The sequence below is a fragment of the Balaenoptera ricei genome, chromosome 3 (genome assembly GCF_028023285.1).
Source record: "Balaenoptera ricei isolate mBalRic1 chromosome 3, mBalRic1.hap2, whole genome shotgun sequence".
In the NCBI taxonomy this organism is placed as follows: domain Eukaryota; kingdom Metazoa; phylum Chordata; class Mammalia; order Artiodactyla; family Balaenopteridae; genus Balaenoptera; species Balaenoptera ricei.
In genome coordinates, this window is record NC_082641.1 from 134,290,916 (window position 1) to 134,312,121 (window position 21,206).

The 21,206-nt window shown below is 42.6% G+C and overlaps 2 protein-coding genes across 4 annotated transcripts; both read left to right on the forward strand.

The window, feature by feature from the left end:
* The first annotated feature begins 611 nt into the window (after positions 1 to 611).
* THG1L (tRNA-histidine guanylyltransferase 1 like) lies at positions 612 to 7,768 on the forward strand. 3 transcript variants are annotated; one of them, XM_059919585.1, is made up of 6 exons: positions 612 to 804; positions 1,635 to 1,811; positions 2,478 to 2,647; positions 3,458 to 3,546; positions 5,063 to 5,170; positions 6,241 to 7,768. In XM_059919585.1, the coding sequence occupies exons 1-6, from the start codon at positions 614 to 616 to the stop codon at positions 6,400 to 6,402; spliced, it is 897 nt and encodes a 298-aa protein (XP_059775568.1). In that variant the 5' UTR covers positions 612 to 613; the 3' UTR covers positions 6,403 to 7,768. The 3 variants fall into 3 exon arrangements, with proteins under 3 accessions (XP_059775568.1, XP_059775569.1, XP_059775570.1); XM_059919586.1 differs by lacking the exon at positions 5,063 to 5,170; XM_059919587.1 differs by lacking the exon at positions 612 to 804 and having other exon boundaries at positions 1,745 to 1,811; positions 2,573 to 2,647.
* A 1,766-nt stretch (positions 7,769 to 9,534) lies between these two features.
* LSM11 (LSM11, U7 small nuclear RNA associated) lies at positions 9,535 to 20,951 on the forward strand. The gene is made up of 4 exons (XM_059919589.1): positions 9,535 to 9,988; positions 15,583 to 15,722; positions 17,526 to 17,609; positions 18,076 to 20,951. The coding sequence occupies exons 1-4, from the start codon at positions 9,541 to 9,543 to the stop codon at positions 18,484 to 18,486; spliced, it is 1,083 nt and encodes a 360-aa protein (XP_059775572.1). The 5' UTR covers positions 9,535 to 9,540; the 3' UTR covers positions 18,487 to 20,951.
* Positions 20,952 to 21,206: the final 255 nt, after the last annotated feature.

Consider the following 21,206-nt stretch of genomic DNA (forward strand, 5'->3'; position numbering starts at 1 on the left):
CTCAAGCACTGAGTCTTTGTGAAAAAGTTGAATGACTTAATTTAGTACTACGTATGTTAGAATGAGTCCTTTTAATTAATTAATTTATTTTAAGTCACTCTTTGAAATATTTAATGACGTTGGCAAATACTCGAGGTGAGTGGAAACAATATAAAAATTGTACAGGTGTCTGATTCCAATTTTGTGTATTCCCTGTGTAAACATACATATACAAAAAGAGACCATAAGGAACCATCCACAGTGCTTTGACAGGGAGAGGGGAGACATGAAGTGTTAATTTTGTTAATTATATTTTTCGATATATCCCACATTTTCTACAACAAATTAACAAATGCTATTTGGAAAGAAAAAAAAATCACAAACCTTCAAACTTGGCCAGAAATGAATTTTTTTAAATTTCGTGAGAATGATTTGTTGCAGGACGTTAGGAGACCGGCGAGCAACCATGAGCAGTGCTGAAAGAATGGAACCCTCCTTCCAGTCCCGGAAGTCCACGAAGAACTACAAGGAGAGGCGAGAGAGATGCTGGCTTCCACTACGGCTAGAGCGACCCTGAGAAGACACAGGAACTTCCGAGGCGGAGCTCTCTGGTGCTTTCATTTCCGTGGGGGAAATGTGGGCTGCCGGCGCCGTGAAAGTTCGCGGTTGCTTGGCTGCCACTTCCGTCCCTCTGAGACGGTGCTTGAAATTGGGAGCGGCAATGGCAAAAAGCAAGTTCGAGTACGTGCGGGACTTCGAGGCTGACGACACATGCCTTGCCCACTGCTGGGTGGTGGTGCGGCTGGACGGCAGGAATTTCCATCGGTGAGCGAGCTGGGCTCAGGGCTGCGTGGTTCGCCAGTGCTTCCAGAGAATGCGACACATTTGTCGCAGCCCCTAGCTCATGGTTATCGGGGTAACTCGGCAGCCAGTGAGCGCGCGGCACTGAGCACCCTGTGTGCTGGCTACAACCGGCTTGAACGCGAGCTAGGCGGGGTAAACGAGACACGGTGCTCCCCTGGTGAGGAGCTGGCTTGGGGTGTACATTAGCAAGACTGTGGTGGAAAAAGTCACTCTCGGGCCCATTATTTCAGCTCTTCAACAAATTGACAAGCTATTTTGGTAGGTATCTTTGAGGGCTGACTGTTCAGCGGCCCGTTTTGGCCTTGCTGTGGGCAACACTGTAGAGTATGTTGTTTCATTATTAAGTAGCAGGACACATGGACTGGATTCAGGAGGGGAAAAGTCAGAAAAAAAGAAAGAAGTGTAGCACAAAGATGGGAATTTAAGTCTTAAAAAGTGTTACTTTAGTAATGATTATTGTAGTTAATATTTATTGAGCACTTCCAAGGAGCCAGGCATAGTTACATTTGTTATCTCCCTCTAATCTTCAGGAGAATCCTATGAAGTAACTTAATCCCCATTTCACTGAAAAGGGAATGGAGGCTTAGTATTTATGTTCCTTTTTCTCAGTTGGTTAGAGCAAGAAAAACTAGAGTTCTTAACGAAATGGATCAGGTTGTGGCTACTGGAATGTCTGGACCCCCAGCACTATTACAGTATCTTCCTCTTTGAACAGCCTCTTTGATCTGTGGTATTAATGACAAGTTCTCTTCCACCCATGCCCTTTTCCCTCTTCTTTTTCCCTTATGAAGGTTTGCTGAGAAGCACAACTTTACAAAACCTAATGACAGCCGTGCTCTCCATCTAATGACTAAATGTGCCCAAACCGTAATGGAAGAACTGGAGGATATTGTGATTGCGTATGGACAGAGTGATGAGTACAGCTTTGTGTTCAAGCGGAAAAGCAATTGGTTTAAAAGAAGAGCCAGGTAATTTTGTGGCCTAGCTCCTTCAGAATATTTCCTACCAGCATTTGGCGTCTGCTTATCTTAATCACAGACTTACAGACTGTAGTATTTGCAACTGCAGAATGTATGTATATAACAGGTTAGACTGTTGTACTTCCATCTGATACCTGAGCATTCTGTATACCTCTTTAATTTTTTCTCTCTATTCCCCATCACCTTAGCTTCTAGACTGATCTGGCATTGAACATTAAGACTAGAAACAGAAACTAAACTTTTAGTTAAGGAGGATCTGAGTACAAATTAGACAAATCTGATATTTGATTTGGCAGTATATTGAAATTCTCACAGGAGACAGATCATGTAATGAATTGGGATGTTTTTAAAACAATGGTTCCCCTCCTTCCAAGACCTGAAAAAAAACCTCTTGAACCATAAATTCACGTCACATGCTATGGAAGAACATTTGACGTTAGTAAATTACTTATAGGACTAGAAGGAGAGACAGGCTGCATTTTAAATATATAACTGAAATACTAAAATAGTTTTTCTCGACCCATTGCATCTTATCTCTTGGCTTGCTGGACAGTTTGTGTTATCTCTCTGTTACACCCACAGACCCTGTCATGGTGTTGAATTAATATCATGTATTTTCTCTTTTCTTGCTCCACCCACTGTGCCTTTTGAAAGTAAGTTTATGACTCACGTGGTCTCCCAGTTCGCCTCCAGCTATGTGTTTTACTGGCGGGATTACTTTGAGGACCAGCCCCTTCGGTATCCCCCAGGCTTTGATGGAAGAGTCGTGGTGTATCCTAGCAACCAGACCTTAAAGGACTATCTCAGCTGGCGGCAAGCAGATTGTAAGTGAAACCAAATAAACAGATGTAGTTAAACTACTGATTCCTTATATTAGAGGTGATGATCTGATACATTTTTGGCCCATGTATTTTGTTTGGAATGCAGTATTTCAAGTTTTAAAAATTAGTTGAAAATACTTGAAAAATTGGCAGGTTGTATGTAAATACTACCTATTTCCAGCTTTTTTTTCTTTTTGGAAAAATCAGATGATCTGGCAATACTAGGTCTATATCCCCACTTAGTATTGGTCAGAACCTGCGTAGTGACTGCTGCCTTTATACACACAGACACACACACAAACACACACACGCAAGCACACATTCATGCACATAGGAGCCAGTGTGCCTCAGCCTCTACCATTCCCTGTTGTTCCCTTGGGAACTCTGCTTTACACATCTATGTTTGTGCTGGCTTCAGTGGATATTCAAGTTGTGACCCTTCCTTACATGACTATGATGAAATGTTTGTGAGACTTTTATTCATTTGGTGTGTCTTGATTTTGCCGGGAGAGCTGGAAGAGAGGTGGGAATAATATAAATCAAGTAACCTGGAAAGTATTCCTTAGCTTAATGCACAAGTTAACAGATTTGTGTAAAGCACAACTGAAATGACAGGATAAAACTGTTAGGAAATAAGTTTTTTCTGCTTGACCACTTCCCTCTGTGTTCCCTGTGTATGGCTTTGCACAAGTAATTATATGTCTCTGCAGTCTCTTTAAAGAGGAGAGAGGTGGGGTTCCAGTACTCTTTGAAGGGTGAATATTGAATAAAGATTCTATGTGCATACACAGTGCCACTATGTTTTCTTTACAGGTCACATCAATAATCTTTATAATACAGTTTTCTGGGCACTAGTACAGCAGTCTGGATTAACACCAATACAAGCCCAAGAGAGATTACAGGTATAAAGATCTTACTGCATTAATACTTACGGGGGGACAGTTTATGCTCTCTCATGACACTTGGCCTTCTTTTTAAGCTCTTAAATTTTTACAGTTTTGGTTTTTTTTTTTTTTTTTAATTTATTTATTTATTTTTATTTATGGCTGTGTTGGGTCTTCGCTTCTGCGCGAGGGCTTTCTCTAGTTGTGGCAAGCGGGGGCCGCTCTTCATCGCGGTGCGTGGGCCTCTCACCGTCGCGGCCTCTCTTGTTGCGGAGCACAGGCTCCAGACGCGCAGGCTCAGCAATTGTGGCTCACGGGCCCAGTTGCTCCGCGGCATGTGGGATCCTCCCAGACCAGGGCTCGAACCCGTGTCCCCTGCATTGGCAGGCAGACTCTCAACCACTGCACCACCAGGGAAGCCCTACAGTTTTGTTTTGAAAAGATATAAAGATCATACTCGTAGCAGGTCTGCTGCTTGCTTGCTTTGTGACTGTGGATAAGTTGTTACTACTCCCTGAGCCTCAGTGTCCTCAGCTGGAAAATGGAATTAATGGCTCTACACTCCCACATGGTAATGCTTAGCTGGAGCTGTGTATAGGCTGCCCCCTATAAAGGGCACTTGCTCTTCTTTTTTTGTCAGCCCCACCTGGCTGCTTCATGATTGTCAGTCCCTGCTGGGGACCTGGAGTTTCTTGGGGTTAGGACTCCTGTGTATCATTAGGAGTTCAGGCTCGGGGGGTCAAATAATTGTACTCAGAGGCTTTTGTTTAATTTTATCCTCTCTGCCTTAGTTTTTAATAGGTAAAATGTAGAAAATAGTAGTTCCTACCTCATAGATTTCTGGTGAGAATTAAGTGGCATGATGCATGTAAAACACATAAAGGCTAGTAGAGAGCACACTGTAAGTACTTAATAAATACTGGCTTGTATTATTAGATGACCATGCTACTTGTAGGAAAACTAACCGTGAAATGAGATGATGTGTTGTATTAGCTCCTAATACAATGCCTGGGACGTTATAATGACGCAGTAAATGGTTGTCATTATTAACAATAATGATAAAGTTGCATATGTAGCAATAATAGGAAGACTGGTAGATCTAGCCAGAGTTTGGAAGTGCTGAGATCAGATTTTGATTCTTATACGAATAAGAGCACTTTTGGCCTCGGAAAATTTATATTTCTAAGCTTCAGAGCTCTCATCTCTAAAATGGAGATGGTTATGAGGGTCAAATAATACAAAAGCTATCTAGTACAGAATCGGTACTCTTACTATTAGTTCCTCTCACCCCATCACAGTAGTGACTTGTAAAGCCAGTTATTTGCTACAAAAGAGAATTTTATGAATTTTGATATTTAAATAAGATTTGAACTGCTTTTAAAATGAAAATTCATTAACACCTATATGATGTTTGATGAAATGCTTCCACTTCTTGATTTGTTGTGGAAGTTTAGATAGAGAGTGGAATGGATAGGTGGGGTTAGGGGAGAGAAAAGACCTACAAAGCTTTTTATATCTGTTTTTATTTCTTCAGGGAACTCTTACAGCAGACAAGAATGAGATTTTATTTTCCGAATTCAACATCAACTACAATAATGAGCCACTGTTGTATAGGAAGGGAACTGTGTTGATATGGCAGAAGGTAATGCTGTTATGTCTGAGGAAAAACGGAGGTCAGAAGGAAAGCCTGTGCCCATCCCAGGCTTTGTCTTCCCTGCTGCCTGTATGCTGATGGGACTCCAGTCACTAGCACAAATTAGACCCTTTCCAAAACGAGATGCTATAGATTATTATTATGGATGCTCGTTTTGTCAGTTTGTCAGTGAACATTGTGATCTGGACTCCCCCATTCTGTAAGTAGAATCACAGAATTTTAGAATTATTACACTTATTTTTCTATGTCATAAGCTCTCCCCAAATCTAATCAAACCCCTTTAAACAGGTATAGTGCAGATGTGCAGATATGAGAATATTTGCATTCAGATAACATTTAAAAAAATAATTTCTCCCACACTGGATAATTCCATTAAATGGTCCATCCATCCCATGAGAACTATAATATGAGGAACTGATGTTATATGTGAGGGTTCTGTCCCTTGCAGAATGTTTGAGGGCTTCCCTAGACATTCATACTTAACTTAATATTCTGTCCATGCATTCATCTATATCCTTAATTCTACCAATATTTTTGCTCTGATCCAGCTCCTGGGCATAATGAAGTCTCTAAATTTATTTCCTTCTGTCTAAAGTATTTTTTTCTGAAATGAATGTTTTCAAGTATTAAGGGGTATTAGGTATCCCACTGGCAGCTTCAGCTCTTTTATTAGTATTTTTAAAACATTTGTTTGGCACAGACTCGGATCCTTCTTAATGCAGGTGGGAGAGCAGAAATGTCTTTAATTTTATGGTTATTGCTAACAAGGAACATAGAATCCCTTCTTTGTTCCTAAGGTCTCCTTTCAAAATATAGCAACATAACTTTTTTAAAAAGTATTTTAGTTGTAAAGAAATTCATGTATGGTGAGAGATATACATATATCTCATATATATATATATATGTATATATATGTTCATATATATATATATATATACCTGAAAATATGTATTTGTCAGAAGTATATAAAGTAAAAAAGTAAACTTCCCCCACTTCTCCCTCTTCTCTCCCAAACCTACTCTCTAGTTAATGTGTCAATATTTTAACTTTACCTATAGGTGGATGAAGTCACGACAAAAGAAGTTAGGCTGCCAGCAGAAATGGAAGGAAAAAAGATGGTGGTGACCCGGACCAGGACTAAGGCGGTGCCCTTACACTGCGATATCATTGGGGACGCTTTCTGGAAGGAACATCCAGAAATCTTAGATGAAGACAGCTGACCCTTTGCTTTTCAGTACTGGTGTGCTTGACCATGCAGGGTCCCCATAGTCTCCTGGTCTTAGGTGGCCCTAGCATCTGTGCCATGCAGAACAGTGTCCTGGGAGTGACATGACTCTGGTTGGGAGGGGAACAGAGAAAGAAGGGATGGATGTGGGTGGTGTATCTTGTTCTGCTTTAAGTGGAACACCTATTTTTCAGTGTTGAAACATGGTTCCTTTGGTAGAAGTGCAGTTTTTAAAAAATCGTGGTACTATTTTTTATAAAGCAAGAACTATTTTATGCCTTGCAGAATGAATCATTTTTAGATTGTGGCATAAGTCTTATAAAAACTTGTCAAGCTCTTTTCACCTGTGATAGAAGATGAGCCCAGACTTTACTCTCGCCCACTTGTTCTTAACCACAGAATCCAGTGACCGTGGTCACCTTTCCCACTTATCTCCTTGCATTCATCTTTGGCAGACCTGGAGTTAATATGGGTTGATGCCTGCCCAATGCCTCTGAATTTAGGAATTCCAGGGCAAACTGAGGGCTTTGTGCCAATCTCCAGATTGGCAACTTGAGCTGAACAAATGAGTTGTAGTTTGGATGTCCTTGTGTAAACATTCCCTAGATTGATTTTGTGGAGTTGGCAGCCTGCTCATCATGATCATCTTGCCAGGGGCAGTGATTACAAGGCCACTTAACGTCTTTCTAAGAAGAAAGAGAATTACCTGTTCATGTGGGAGAAAGAAAACATGAGAATGAATGAACGAGGAGGAAGAAACATTTACTCTCTGTCCTCTAGACACTTCAGTTTTGAAAGTCACCTTCCTGTGGACTTCCTGAAAAAGATTCTCAGGTAGCCTCTGTATAATCAGAACAGTGACATTTGAGTTGGAGAACAGAGGGACCAACACTCATCTTGGGGTCACAGGGAGCAGGTGGCAGAGGAGTCCTAATAGTTCTACCTGCCGACGGGCCAGTGGCGTTGGGTGAGGAGCAGCAGGAACTGCACGTTGCCAAGCCGTTGGCCTCTGAAGGGGGGAGGCAGTGGGGATAGGTTGTAGAGAACTCACATCTCCTCTTGTCCTCATTTCATGTTTTAGAGGAAGAAGATTAATTTGGCTCTATAAAGAATTAATTAAGAGACAGCCCACATCCCAGTGCCTGGTCTTGCACTGTAGAAATTACAGCCAAGAAGCAAATGTATTTTTGAAAGGGCAACGGCTGGTCTCATCCCTCACCAATTGACACCCCATCTGTCGATGCCTTTTTTTCCCTTCCTGTTCTCTTCACTTCATGGGAATAGGAGACATGGCTCATGTTTGGTAATTGATAAAATTTCTTTGAGAGAAAAAAATAAAGGTTTCAACTCCCTTGGCCTAATTTTTCATTTGTTTTTTTCATACAAATGAAGTATATGAGTTGGACTTTCATGTGTGTATGTCTTTACATAAGCCAGGCTCACATCCCTTCATCACAGTGGTGGTTCACAGACTTCTGGATGCAACAAATTTACTTGAAATACTCATTTAAAATGCCAGTTCTAAGCTTTCCCCATGAAGATTTTGGGGTTCAAAGGCTTTTGGTGGATAATGGTCAATGTACCACACTTTGTGTAATAAGGCCCAAATATGATATACCTAGGCTAGTACACTGTGATAGGCCAAGTAAGACAATAAGAATGTAGCTCTTGATTGGCAAGTTTAACTTAATTGTAAGTAAATTATAGCATTTTATATCAAAACAAATATAAGTAGGTATTAGTACAAATTTTCAAGAAAACTACCCATGGAAGTTTTGTGTTTTCTGTGGGTGCTATGTGATACCACAAAGGCTATCACTTGATTTTGTTATAAAACGGGGATGTGCACTTGCTCGTTGAATTGCCAGCAGTTTGCAGGTTTGAGGTTTGTGTTGGGGCAGGGGTTTTGAGCAAAGGAATAACCCGGGTTTACCTATTGAGTTATGTAGTGCTATCAGAAGCATTGTTGGTAGCTTTTTTATGTTATCTTTTTTATTTTGCATCATGTATTCTAAAGTATACTTCACAGCTGTATATTTTCATCCTGCTCTCTAAGAGAATAATAGTATTCTCTCGGGCTTCCTTTCCAGGTTTTAAGGAAACTTTAAAATATACACAAAAGCAACTAGTATAGAATTAATACCAGTTGATAGCAGTTTGGGAGAGTGGTGGCAATTAGGAAAGTGATTTGTGTGGCCTGTAGGTGACTGGAAACATCTTGGCTCTGCTGGATGAGGGGGTAATATCTGGGCCTTTGGTGTAGAGTAGATTATTATTTTAATATCAAAAAAACAAAAAATGTTCCACTGAACGGAGGCTCCAAAGTACAACCAGGTTTTGAGAATCTTCCATTATCTTGTCCTCCAACTGCAGCATCCTCATTTCCTCCAGGTGCTTAGCAATGCTTACAAGATCAGTGATAGTGAATTTGCCTTAATACTAGGCGTCTTTCTGGTGTATGCGTAAATTTCTTTTTGCAGAGGGTGTAGGAAATGCAGTACCAGGGTCCACCCATCATCCTTCCGTTTCATTGTACACTTAACCAGTATTAGTTAACATTCACAGAGCATTTATTATGCGCTCTATGCAGCATCTCTTCATTCTTTGGACAATTCTGTGAGGTAGGCAACCATTTCTATATCTCAGATGAGAATGTAAAGAGCCAGAGAAGCTGAATAGTTGGAGCCCACCTAGGCTAAACCCCAGTGGCACTCAGCATGAGAGCAAACTAGGGCATTCCTTGCCCTCTCCCCACTGCTTCCTGCCAGCGCAAGCTAAGAGTAGAGCGCAGTTCCAGAGAGCAGAGAAACACCTGGGGAGCTTGTTAAGATGCCGGTCCCGGGCTCCACCCCCAGGGAATCCGCACCACTAGGAAACACCCAAAGTGATAATGATATAGATGGGGGAAACACTGCGTTAGAGCACATTAACCTCTTCCCCGAACGCTGATGCGCTGCCGGGACCCGCCTGGTCGCAGCCGCTCGCCACACCCCCAGAGGCGCAGAGCGCGGGCAGATGCTGCCCCCCGGCGGCCGCGCCGGCGCAGTGAGACCCGCGTTGCGGCTGCGCAGTGCCGCCCTCTGGCGGCCCCGCTCCTTCTTCCCATCGGCCTCGGCTTGCGGGCCTTTCAAACATGGAGGAGCGGGAGAGGGGGGCGAGGTCGGCTCGCGCCGGCAGCCCTGCGCGTCCGCCCAGCCCGCGGCTGGATGTCAGCTCTGACAGCTTCGACCCACTGCTGGCCCTGTACGCGCCTCGCCTGCCTCCCATCCCCTACCCCAACGCGCCCTGCTTCAACAACCTGGCCGAGTACGAGAGCTTCCTCAGGACCGGGTGCCGGGGCGGCGGGCGCGGACGGGCGCGGGGCGCGGCCGCGGGCTCTGGGGGCCCCGCTACCGCCGCCGCCGGCCCCTTGGGCAGGACCCGCCGCCGCCCGGACATCCCCGCCCCGGACCCCGAGCGCATCCAGCGCCTCCGCCGCCTCATGGTGGCCAAGGAGGAAGGGGACGGGGCCGCCGGGGCGCGGCGGCGGGGTCCGGGTCGGAGCAGGAAGGCGCCGCGCAACGTGCTCACGAGAATGCCCTGTGAGTCCGGCGGGCGGGGCTGGGGCTGGGCCGGCTGTCGGGAAGGCGGCGGCCCTGGAGGCATTTGCGGGGTGATAGCGGCTTGGCGCGGGGCTACGTGTATCGGGGGAGGGTCTTGGTGAAGGTTGAAGAGATAATCAGCGACCGTGGGGAGGGTCAGCTTGAGGAGTGAGGAGGGGTCTGCCTGAGCTGCGGGGGAAGAGTGGTAAGGCTGTAGAGGTAATAAATAGCCATGGGGAGTGTCTGCTTGGATAACGTGCGTAAAGGTGATGGGGTCCACGGAACTGCCTACAGAGGTGATGAGGAGCCTGCAGAAGGGATCTGCAGGAGTGAAGGGGGGTCTGGAGAGGTGGTGGGCCTGGAAACGGGACATCACAGGGAGGGTTTGCAGAGGTGTTGAGGTCTTGGGACCACGCACGGTGGGGGGAGGGAGGGCACAGCCAATATTAGGGGAGGGAGAGTGTTTGGTCATTGAGATTTGGGGATATTGGGATGCAGTGTGAGGAAATCTGTTCAGGTAGCACAAGAGACATAACCCCATAACCCGTGCACATAAAGTGACAGCTCGTTCTCAGTGCTGTAAGCAGGAGAAGGGCTGCAGGGTGTTGATATACATATGTTCACATTAGCAAGTCACAAGTCCTGGAATGCAGCAGGCGCAAAATGCCAGTAAAGCATAGACACTATTTTACAGCCACTCTGCTAGGCTGAGTGCAGGACTGTGTCTGTCAGACTCATACTACCATATGCACAGGTTATTTTATGTTCTGAAGGTGTAAATGGCACAAGGGAATTTCTTGCAGCCTCCTAATAGATCCTTAGAGTAAAGCTGTAAACAGCAGAGGTTGCTAATGTGTGTTAGGTCTTGTATAAATGGAATAAAAACAGCTCAGGGTTACATCTGGCAAGCAGTTCTGACATCTGCCCCATGAACACAATGACCTACTTAGCCATTCAGAGCATCTGTATCCTGATAGCTAAATCTTGGCATTATTAAATCACTGCCTTTGGAATGGAGGGTTGTGCTAAGCAAAGGAGTATTTTGTTTCATTTCTAGAAATGTGTTTGTTAAGAGAGAAACATTCTGAAAAGCTGAGTGCTGTTAGGGGTGCCTTTGTCAGATGATTTACTATGCCGGAGCATCCCCGCCTAAGCTAGGGTTTACTCCAGTTTGCTTGCCCAGCAGTGGCACAAAGATAGATTATGCATGTTCCTAAATTAAGAGCAGTTTGGGGGACCTTATTTTGCCCATACTTTTTGCCACTATCAGATCTTTGAAATGCACTCCAAGTCTCAGATTGTAACATTTATTTCCATTTTGCCAATCATTGCTTTGCTTCCAAGATTTTCAAGAGAAAAGAAATATTTCTATGTGGTGGGTGGTTTTGCCTTTACCTGTGGAGCACTTTGCTGTATTATTGGTATGAAAGTGTGTGAAAGCCAACTTTATTTTTTTTATTTTTTTAATTTATTTATTTATGGCTGTGTTTGGGTCTTCGTTTCTGTGCGAGGGCTTTCTCCAGTTGTGGCAAGTGGGAGCCACTCTTCATTGCGGTGCGCGGGCCTCTCACTATCGCGGCCTCTCTTGCTGCGGAGCACAGGCTCTAGACGCGCAGGCTCAGTAATTGTGGCTCACGGGCCCAGCTACTCTGCGGCATGTGTGATCCTCCCAGACCAGGGCTCGAACCCGCGTCCCCTGCATTAGCAGGCAGATTCTCGACCACTGCGCCACCAGGGAAGCCCAAGCCAACTTTATTGACTTCCCATGATAAATATATGCCTGGAATCAAAGTCTCAGAATGTGCCCTCGGCACTGAAAATTTTAATCCCACCACTGGAAACACTTGGGTGTACATGGTAAAGATGAGTAGATAGCACAAAGAGTTGATGACCTTCAGAAAGCAAAAAAAGTACAGAAGCATGGGTGAGGATTAGATTTTTTCAAGAAATAGTTCATGTATGAGGTCAGCTTTAGGTCTTGAAGTTAAGGAAGGGTATGGTTGAAGATCACAGCAATTATTTAAAAATCAGACTATTGAGGTGTAATTTACACATAGCAAAATTCACTCTTTTAAAGTGAGTTTTGACAAGTGTATGGTCGTGAAATCACCACCACAATCAAGATACAGAACAAATCCGCACCAAAAAGTTTCCTCATGCCCCTTTGTAAGTCAGGTGGTAACTTTATTGTTGTTAATTATAGCTACTATTATTGAGCCAGTATGTGCTATACACAGTGTTAAGCCCTTTGGATGCATTGCATCTCATTTTACCCTTGGATACACTTCTATAGATGAGGAAACTGATGCTCATTGAGTTCAACTACTTGCCTAGCATCACGAAACTAGTCAGTTTGCCTCTGATCCTGGGTTGTCCCAGTCCAGGGGCTATATGCTTAACCATTATGCTAGTCTCAGGAGAGGAAGAGTACATTCTAATGTTTCCTTGCTTGCTTTTTGTTTTGGTGGGTGGAGGGTGCTGCATATGTGGTTTGTGTCCAGATCAATGAGAACTGAATTTGGGTCCAGAAAGAGATTGGTAGCCAGAATGTTTTGAAGACCAGTCAAAGAGTTTTTCTTTGACTTTGTTATGAGAGAGAGTGGGAACCATGGTGTATATTCTTGAGTTTCTAATAGTAAAATGTGTTTGGGGAGGTAGAGTAGAGCACAGGCTCAGGGGCTTGACTGCCTAGGTTTGAATACTTGCTCCTCCACTTTCCAGCTGTTTTACTGTAAGCAAGTTACTTAAACTCTTTGGGGCCTCAGTTTCCTCATAAGTGAAGTGAGGACAATAATAGAATCTAGTTGTGAAGTTTAAATTAGTTAACACGTTTAAAGGTTTACAATTGTAATGTTGCCTAGCATGTAGGGACATTCTCAGTGAGTATTAAATGTCACTGTTTTTATTGTTGTAGATTGTTGTTGTGGTTATTATTAGTTTTAGACTGTCATAATTAAAAGCCCCAGGTCAGAATGCATATAACCTGCCAGTTTTGACTGTTGGCTCAGCTGTTTACTAGGTAAGGAACTTTGAGCAAATTATTTAAACCTGTTTGAGTCGTGAGGCTTAAATAATGTGTATAGAGTTAAACTTACCATAGGGCCTGGCCCATACTGAGGGCTCAGTAAGTGGTGATAATGTTGGTGACAGTGGTGACGACGCTGTTGCTGATGTGGAGGAGGGGAGCTAGGAGAGTCTTGAAGTGAACCAATCATCTGATGAGGCGCTGGACTGTATTGTTGGTTGTGGAAAGAGAAAAGAAAGGGCAGGTCTTAGTTATTGAGAATCTATTGTTTGGACTTAGTATTGGCTACAAGCAGGGAAAAGAAAGAGTGGGGTTAAAAATGACCTGGATTTGGAAGGGTGTGGCCCAAGAGCAATGGCAATGGAGAGCGGGATTTGGAAGAATAACTTTTTCAGAGGTAAGGCATATGTGTATGTGTATATATGTGTGTGTGTGTGTGTGTGTGTGTGTGTGTGTGTGTATCTATCTATATATATATCTAGAAGCCTGGCTCATATCCTTTTGGAGTTTGTCACAAGTACTGCTGGAAAGAGATTCAGAATGTGCCTTCTGATTCAGAATGTGAAGTTCATTTTTGTCTTGGCGTTTTGCTCTGATAGGTGGTGCTAGTGTTGTATTTTTGATCACATAAGGAGAGAAATACTCCCTGGAATTACACCTTATTAAATCTTTGGAAGAAAAAATAATCAAAAGAAAAGTACAGATGTGAGGGTGGAAAACCTGAGTTTGCCATTTAATCTTATAAGAATCTTATAATCTTATAAGAATAAGAATACGAATCTTATAATCTTATAACAATAAGAGACGGTTGTTAAGATACATGCCTGTCCTTTCTCTCTGATTTGGGGGTGCATGGGGAGAAAAGGGTGCCCCTATTTTCTTTCAAGTTAGAAAAAGAGTGGTCTTTCCACCCTTTGTGGAACATATACATGTATGGTGAGGAAGGGGAGTGAATGTGTATAGGTAAATGGAGTAATCCAGGCATTGTGATCAGTTTCTAAGAAATTGAATTATAAAGGCTTGTTCCTTACATGACTCTAGAAGTTAACTAGTCTAACCCCATTTTATGAATGAGGAAATTTGGGCTTATAGAGAAAAAGTTGCTCGCCAAGTTCACACAACTAGTTATAATGACCTAAAAGTTGTTTACAATGCTTGATTTGACACTGTCTATAACACATATCCAGATATATGTACATACATCCTTATATGTCAAAGGTTCAAAGAATTTTAAAAGATGACTGGAGGAGGGATTGGTGATGAAGATCAGACCAAGGTTCTCATGTTCCTTTCCAAGGCCACTGTTTTCTGTCACTCTGCCTCCAACTGTGCCTTCTTGCTGAACCCTCAATCTGACAAGCTCCTACTTCTCATTTGCTAAGTCACTTAATCCAAGCATATCTTCTTTTGTTAATTTATCACTGCCATCATTTATAAGCCAATCCATGAGTGAGGGGTAAGGAGGTTAAGAGTAGCCACCTTAGTTATCCAAGTTGAAGTGCAAGACTTTTGTTCTCTTTTATGCCACTAGGAACAAAACAGAGATTTTCTGTTTGTTTACTATCAATGACAATAACTTCCAAAGAATTGTGCCTTGCAAACTTGGGGGGAAGGATGAGACTGTGTATGTGTGAGTGTGAATGTGACTGTGAGAGAAAGTGTGTGTGTGTGTGCACGTGTACTCGCACAGTTTTCTTTAGGGAGGTTTTATGTTGTATAGCCAGCATATTTTGAAGGCTAAGTTAACATGAAATAATAAAAATAAAATTCAGCCTTGCTCCCAAGCTCTGAAAAAAGGAGTCCATCATAGTAAAAGCTGCAGTTTATAATCTCAGCATTCCTCCCATGAGTTGTCATACTGCTCTTTTTATATGATGCTTATCAGCAATGTCATAAGAGTCAGATGCTCAGCAGGTGCCTTTACACCAGCAAGGCTTGGAATACAACCAGGCCTCTTCCTCCTAGTGTAAAGATGATATACACTGAAACACTAGTGGCCCCAGAGAGCGCGTGCATGAAGTAGCTCAGACTGGGGAGGCCAAAAGGCCATTCTTTCTTAGACGATTGCATGTGTTTCAGGGCAAATGAGTTACATGGTTCATTTCCTTTAAACCTATGACGAGGGTTTTTGTTCTTTGGAAGGCTCAAGCTGGATATGTGGTTCATGAGATTTATCCTGAAAAACGTTGTCTTAACAGGTCATAGAACTGAGAAGAATCTAGCTGCTGATGCGCACATTTAATATAGTATTTCTTTTTTGCCCAAAAAAGTTTTAAAATGATGGTGCCTCTTAGAATCAGTGACATCATAGAAATAGGGTAGAGAGGTAGTGAAACATTTGGATGGTAGCCATACAGCTGGTTTATCCATGTTCCAAGGAATCTTGTTTCTGTTCAGTGTGTGTTGCCTACGCTAGCCATTTTGCCCACTGGGCCTTCCTGCTCCTGTGGTGTGGTTGGCACTACACCATGTTGCCTTGTGTTTCTGGAGATGGTTGGGTGGTCTTGGTTGTTAATTCTGGGAATGAGAGCAGGTGTTCATGCTGTGCTGACTGTTCTTCTTGTTTCAGTGCACGAAGGCAGCCCTCTGGGTGAACTCCATCGTTGTATCCGGGAGGGGGTGAAGGTGAATGTTCACATCCGCACTTTCAAGGGACTTCGGGGCGTCTGTACGGGCTTCCTTGTTGCATTTGACAAGTTCTGGAATATGGTAATTAAACCTTTCTCAAGGGGCTGGAGAACGTTCTAGGGATTAAATTTTTCATATATCTCAAGGACCTTATTCAGCAAAACCTCCAGAATAACTTCCCAGAGGAGCTAGAATCTTTGCACTCTCTTGGGCAACAACAAAAAAGTTCTTTTTATTGCTTTTCCCAAAGGCAGAGGCTTTCACCTGGGGTGATTTTGCCCATTCCTCCGTCCCAGGGACATTTGGCAATGTCATTTGTTTTGATTGTCACGACTGTGGGATGGGGTACTACTGGCATCTAGTGGGTAGAGGCCAGGGCTGCTGCTGCACATCCAACAGTACACAAAACACCGCCCCCCCGCCCAACAACAAAGAATTATCTGGTCCAAAATGTTATTAGTGCCAGGGTTGAGAAATCTAGCCTTAAGGAATAATTACTTATTTCATCTTTCAGTAATTTTATGTTGATTTCCTACCAACTATTTTTCATTCATTTAAAAATATTTGCTGACTTCCCACTTTGGCTGGGCACAGTGCTAGGTACAGAAATTTCAGAAAGGAACTTTTACTCTACAGCTTTTGGAAAGATAGATGTGGATAGAGGGGAAGCAGACATATTAATAAGCCAGACACTTTGCATAGTGTTTCCTTGTGAAGGAGTGTACCACGTGCCCTCAGTCTTCTAGAGGCTTACTGTCTATTTACTAAACATTTGTAGGAGAGAAGGGATATATTGTAGCACAACTATAATATGAGGCAGTTAAAATAACTTTGATAATAATAATAGTTGCTAATACTTATTAAGCACTTGCTATGTGCCAGATACTGTACTAAGGGCTTTATATATAATATCTCAATGAATGAGTTGTAGGTCTATCACTGTTTTATTTCACAAATGAAGAAATTGAGGCTAGCGATTTTGGAAGATTGGTCCCAGATCACACTGTTGGTAAGTGAAAGGACCATGACTTTATCCTTTCTGGCTTCGGAGACCATGTTTTAAGCTGTATGGAATCAGAAAACCTGGATTTGCATCCTAGCTTCACCATTTGGTAGCTGTGTGACTCTAGGCCAAGTAGTTTCTCTGAGCCTCAGTTTTCTCATCTCTAAAATGTAGGGAAAATATTTTATTATAATTTTACCTTTGAAGGAAAAGATTTAGAAGAATATATTTGATAACAGTGGTGGTAATCATAATACTGTCAGCTTATATTGGTAGGGTGATTCACACTTTTCAAAGTAATTTCTCACACCTGATCTGATTTGATTCTAACAGCTGTCCTGTGAGGTTGATCTCTCCACAACAAGAATTCACCAGCAATTCTATGTGTTACCCTGGTTAATCTCTATTAATTGCTGTCATAAGACATACAGACTGAAAAGGGAAAAGCAGCAGTAGAGTAGTGTTTCTTAACGTGTGGTCTGAGGCTGTCCTGCATCAGAATCATCGGGTTTTTGGTTAAAATAGAAAGTTCCTGGGCTTCACCCCAGGATGAAGAATCTCTAGGAGGATAGCCTTAGATTTATATTTTAATAAACATCCTAGATATTCACACTTCCTGAAATTTATGAACCTCTACCCTGCGTTGGTAAAGGCACCTTACCATAGGGGAAACCCATCTTATATGGTCATAGCCGCTTGGAATTCCTATTCAGAGAGTGCCATGTATTACCATTTGTTTCTGCCCAAGAGCTGAGTCACCTGTTAAGGTTAGTTCTGCTATAATTAGATGTTATTCTGCCTTTTAAATTTTTTCCTGAAAGCTATAAAAATAATATTTGAATGCTACCTTATTTTCCCCCCTTTGGTCTGTTTTTCTCTAGGCACTTACTGATGTGGATGAGACCTACCGAAAACCTGTTCTAGGCAAAGCATATGAACGGGATTCTTCATTGACTCTCACTAGGGTAGGCAGTTTCCCCTGACTTTCTGAGTACCCAACATGCTTTCAAGCTTAGGAATTAAGATCACTGAGCCCAGGGACCAGGGTTTCCAAGTGGAAAAGCCCTATTGCTATCAACCAGGTGTGCCTGGACCACGGTCTTCATTAGTCTCTTCCCATGCATCCAGCGAATCAAAAATGAGTCCATGCTTCTTACTTGCATATTGTTTGAACAACAAGTTACCTCTTACAAGGTTTGAAAGTCTTTCAGTTTTATACCATAGGAAAAGCGGGTGCCTTTTCTCTTGACATATTTATTGATTTATCTGAGTTATGGCTAGAAATAGAAAATTCGTTACTAACTTTTTAAAAATTGCAAAACAAGCAGTCCACAGAGCATGATAAAGGAATCTAGTCTTTCTTCTACATATTGAAAGAGGGATGTTGAAAGCTAAAGAGAAGGCTAATACTTGTCATTGCTTTCCTTATAGCTCTTTGATCGACTAAAACTGCAGGATTCCTCCAAGAAGGAAACAGATTCCAAGTCTGCAGTTGAAGACTCCACTCTGTCCAGATACTCCCAGACATCCACCTGGAAGGTGGCTTCAGTGTGGGGAAGAGGAGACACTGACCGGGGTTCACGCAGGCGTTCCCGCTCCGTCCCTTCTTCCCTGCAGGCATCGGCAAGGGAGGAGTCCAGGTCAGAGCTGTCAGGGAGGACTACACAGACAGAGGGGTCGAGTGCGGGAGGTACCTTTTCCAGGGCCACCACCCTTTCCAGGGGCCAGCCCCGTAAGAAAAAGCGAAAGCCCAAAGTGGATTACCAGCAGGTATTCACTCGACACATAAATCAGATTTTCATTCGAGGCGAGAATGTCCTGCTGGTTCATCTTGCACAGTGACCAGCTCGGCCTCACTTGAGCTTTGGTTTTTAGAAATAAAATGCATGAATCGCTGCTATGCTATATCCTAGTATCCCAGTGAAGCTGTGAGTTGGAATGATTCCCTCTGGTCTGGCATGTGCAGAGCATAGAGCCAGGCTCGGGCCCTCTGGGAGATGAGGTCCCTGAAGGGGAAACAGGCCTTGAGAGGGTGGGTGGATGTTTGCATTAATATCAAAGGCAAAAGCTGTACAGAGGTACATGCATCTTATTTGGTATCGTGGTCTACTTCAGACACTCAAACCAAATACTAGATTTGAATTAGGGAGCATGGTATGAATTGAATTCACACCACAGACACTATAGCACGGTGAAGGAAAGAACCACCTCAAAAAGAATGATCCCATTTCTAAAAGCTAGTGCCCTGAGTACTCATAAATTTGTTTCTAAGAGTAACAGTATAAATCACTCTGAGCCCTGAAGCCACATCTTGTAACTGACCTTTGAATTTTGCTCTACACCATTCTCTCTTGATCAAGAAATGTAATTTGTTATCTTTTAATATCTATAAGATACAAGAAGGCCACCAATTTATGTAAGAGTGAAATTTGGGTAGGTGGTATGCTCAAAGCATCTAGCAATGAATGCTGTGTTTTTATCCCTCTCCACTTTATGGAAAGAAATATGGGACCTTGTTTTTGGTCTTCCTCTTGCCAGAGGTAGCTTCTGCAGATGGTATACCAGATGGGACTATAAGAGGCTCTTGTCCTTCTCTTTCACTTCTGTGGCATGGTGCTAGTGCATGTACCCTCTGTATTGCCCCTCTGTATATAGTGTGACCTGTCCTGTGAGCTTTATGTCAGGAGACTGTGACCTTCATGTCTGGCTTCAAAGAGTTCTGCATGGACTCAATAATATACACTCATCATGTGGCTGAGAGTACTCTTTCCAGGCAGGGCTGGCCCCTGTCTAGAGTATCTTTTAGGATGGTTTCCATGAAACAGGGGTGGAGTTTTACTCCCTTGTGTCAGGCCAAAGAGGTTCTCACGAAGTACAACGGTGGTGTCTGTTAGGGACACTTTACTCAGCCCGGCTTGAGTAACAGGAACACTAGACCACCTGCTACTACTTCTGCCTGAACCATATGCTTTTCCAATCACCAGTGCAAAATAGGCTATATCTTGACACAGACTGTTAGGCAATGTTGACCTTTTGTTTTGTTAGTTTATACATTATTTGGTTTTATTTTGGATAACTTAGGTTCAAAGTGAGAATGATAAATAGCTAACTAGTTAAAACATTTGAAAAGAAAAACTTCCTCTGCTGTATTTGTCGTGTTACTTAAATAAGCCTTCTGTGAAGCGGGTGAATCAAGTTCAAGGAGCTGGGACTCTGGCTCATCATGTAGTGAGAGGAGAGCAGACTAACCCCTCTGTGCCTCAGTTTTTTCCCACCAGACACCTACCTCACAGGGGCACTGAGTAAAAGAATTTGGGGAAGGCATTTTAAAGTCTTTTAACACGTGTAAGTGCCATGAGTGATTTTTACTCACCCTGTTTCATAGCTTGGTAAAAGTTCAGTGTTTCATGAGCAAGGTAGGTGCTATATAATATCAGAGAGTAATCTCCATAGGTGTCACAGTTATGATCTTGTTATCATCAAAAAGCAGTGATATCTTCAGGAACTGTTTTCCATGTTCCGTTCCTTCCTCCTAAGGGACAATGGAAGTGCTCAGAAGAGTATCTTCAGTAAAAGAAGAGGGGTATTTCCTTGCTGCCCCCTCCCCCGCATCCCAGCCCCCACCCTCTTCTGGTCACGATGAGAGGGAATTCTGCTGCAATTTCTGAGGGGTTTATATGGCAGCACCGAAGGAAGGATGCGCACCTAAAAACAACGCATCCCCAAAGGGGCATCTGTTGAAGTTGTTTTGTTTTGTTTATTTGATTTTGTTTCAAAATGCATTTTAAATATACTCTTTAGAGCCAGATTAGGTGCACTAAACATTTAGAGAAGTTCTAGGTTACAAACGCTCGTGAACAATTATCTTTGGAATCTGCCAGTCTAAATCTCTTCTAAACAGTATGTCTAAAATCTCAGTTCCCCAATTAGTAGTTGTCTTGTTTAATCATCAGGTACCCCTGCCTCTACCTCTTTACCAGTCCTCCCTGTTTGGCAGTCGCCATCTGTCTGTCCTCTTGTCCCTCAGCTAGAAGCTGTAATGGTTACTAGATTTTCCCAATAAAGTGGAAATTTGGAATCAAAAGGAATATAATCAACTTCCATTCATTGTAGTGCCTGATTAAATCTAACCTGATTTATTTTAAACACATGCTCGTTTTCTAGTTTGCATTTAATTTTCATGTATCCATATAAGGATTGATTTACTGCTTTTCAGCCCAACTTACCAATTCTGGATCTGAAAATTATTTTAAAACTGTGTGTCATCTGTCTTATGTGCCCATATACCCCCATTTATTTGTTTGGTTTGGACAGTGATTCTGGAATGAATATTATCTAGTAAATGTGCTATTGTGTACAAAGCATGATAACCATATTTTTAGAGAAGTAAATTTTTTAAATTATTGCTTTTTCTTTATTATTGGAGTAATTGTTCAAAAGGAATGAAAAATATGTCCTAAAAATGTATATGCTGCTCAAAAATGTGATCATCTAGGACATTTTAAATAAGTTGCTATGGAAATAGCTGAAGTCTTCCTCAGAAGAAGGCAAGAAAAGAAAAG

Coding starts and splice junctions, on each gene's coding strand:
- THG1L (XM_059919585.1), top strand. CDS start 614: ATGTGGGCTGCCGGCGCCGTGAAAGTTCGCGGTTGCTTGGCTGCCACT. Junction 805..1,634: donor GACGGCAGGAATTTCCATCG/GTGAGCGAGCTG, acceptor TCCCTTATGAAG/GTTTGCTGAGAAGCACAACT. Junction 2,648..3,457: donor CAGCTGGCGGCAAGCAGATT/GTAAGTGAAACC, acceptor TTTTCTTTACAG/GTCACATCAATAATCTTTAT.
- LSM11 (XM_059919589.1), top strand. CDS start 9,541: ATGGAGGAGCGGGAGAGGGGGGCGAGGTCGGCTCGCGCCGGCAGCCCT. Junction 9,989..15,582: donor CGTGCTCACGAGAATGCCCT/GTGAGTCCGGCG, acceptor TTCTTGTTTCAG/TGCACGAAGGCAGCCCTCTG. Junction 15,723..17,525: donor TTGACAAGTTCTGGAATATG/GTAATTAAACCT, acceptor GTTTTTCTCTAG/GCACTTACTGATGTGGATGA.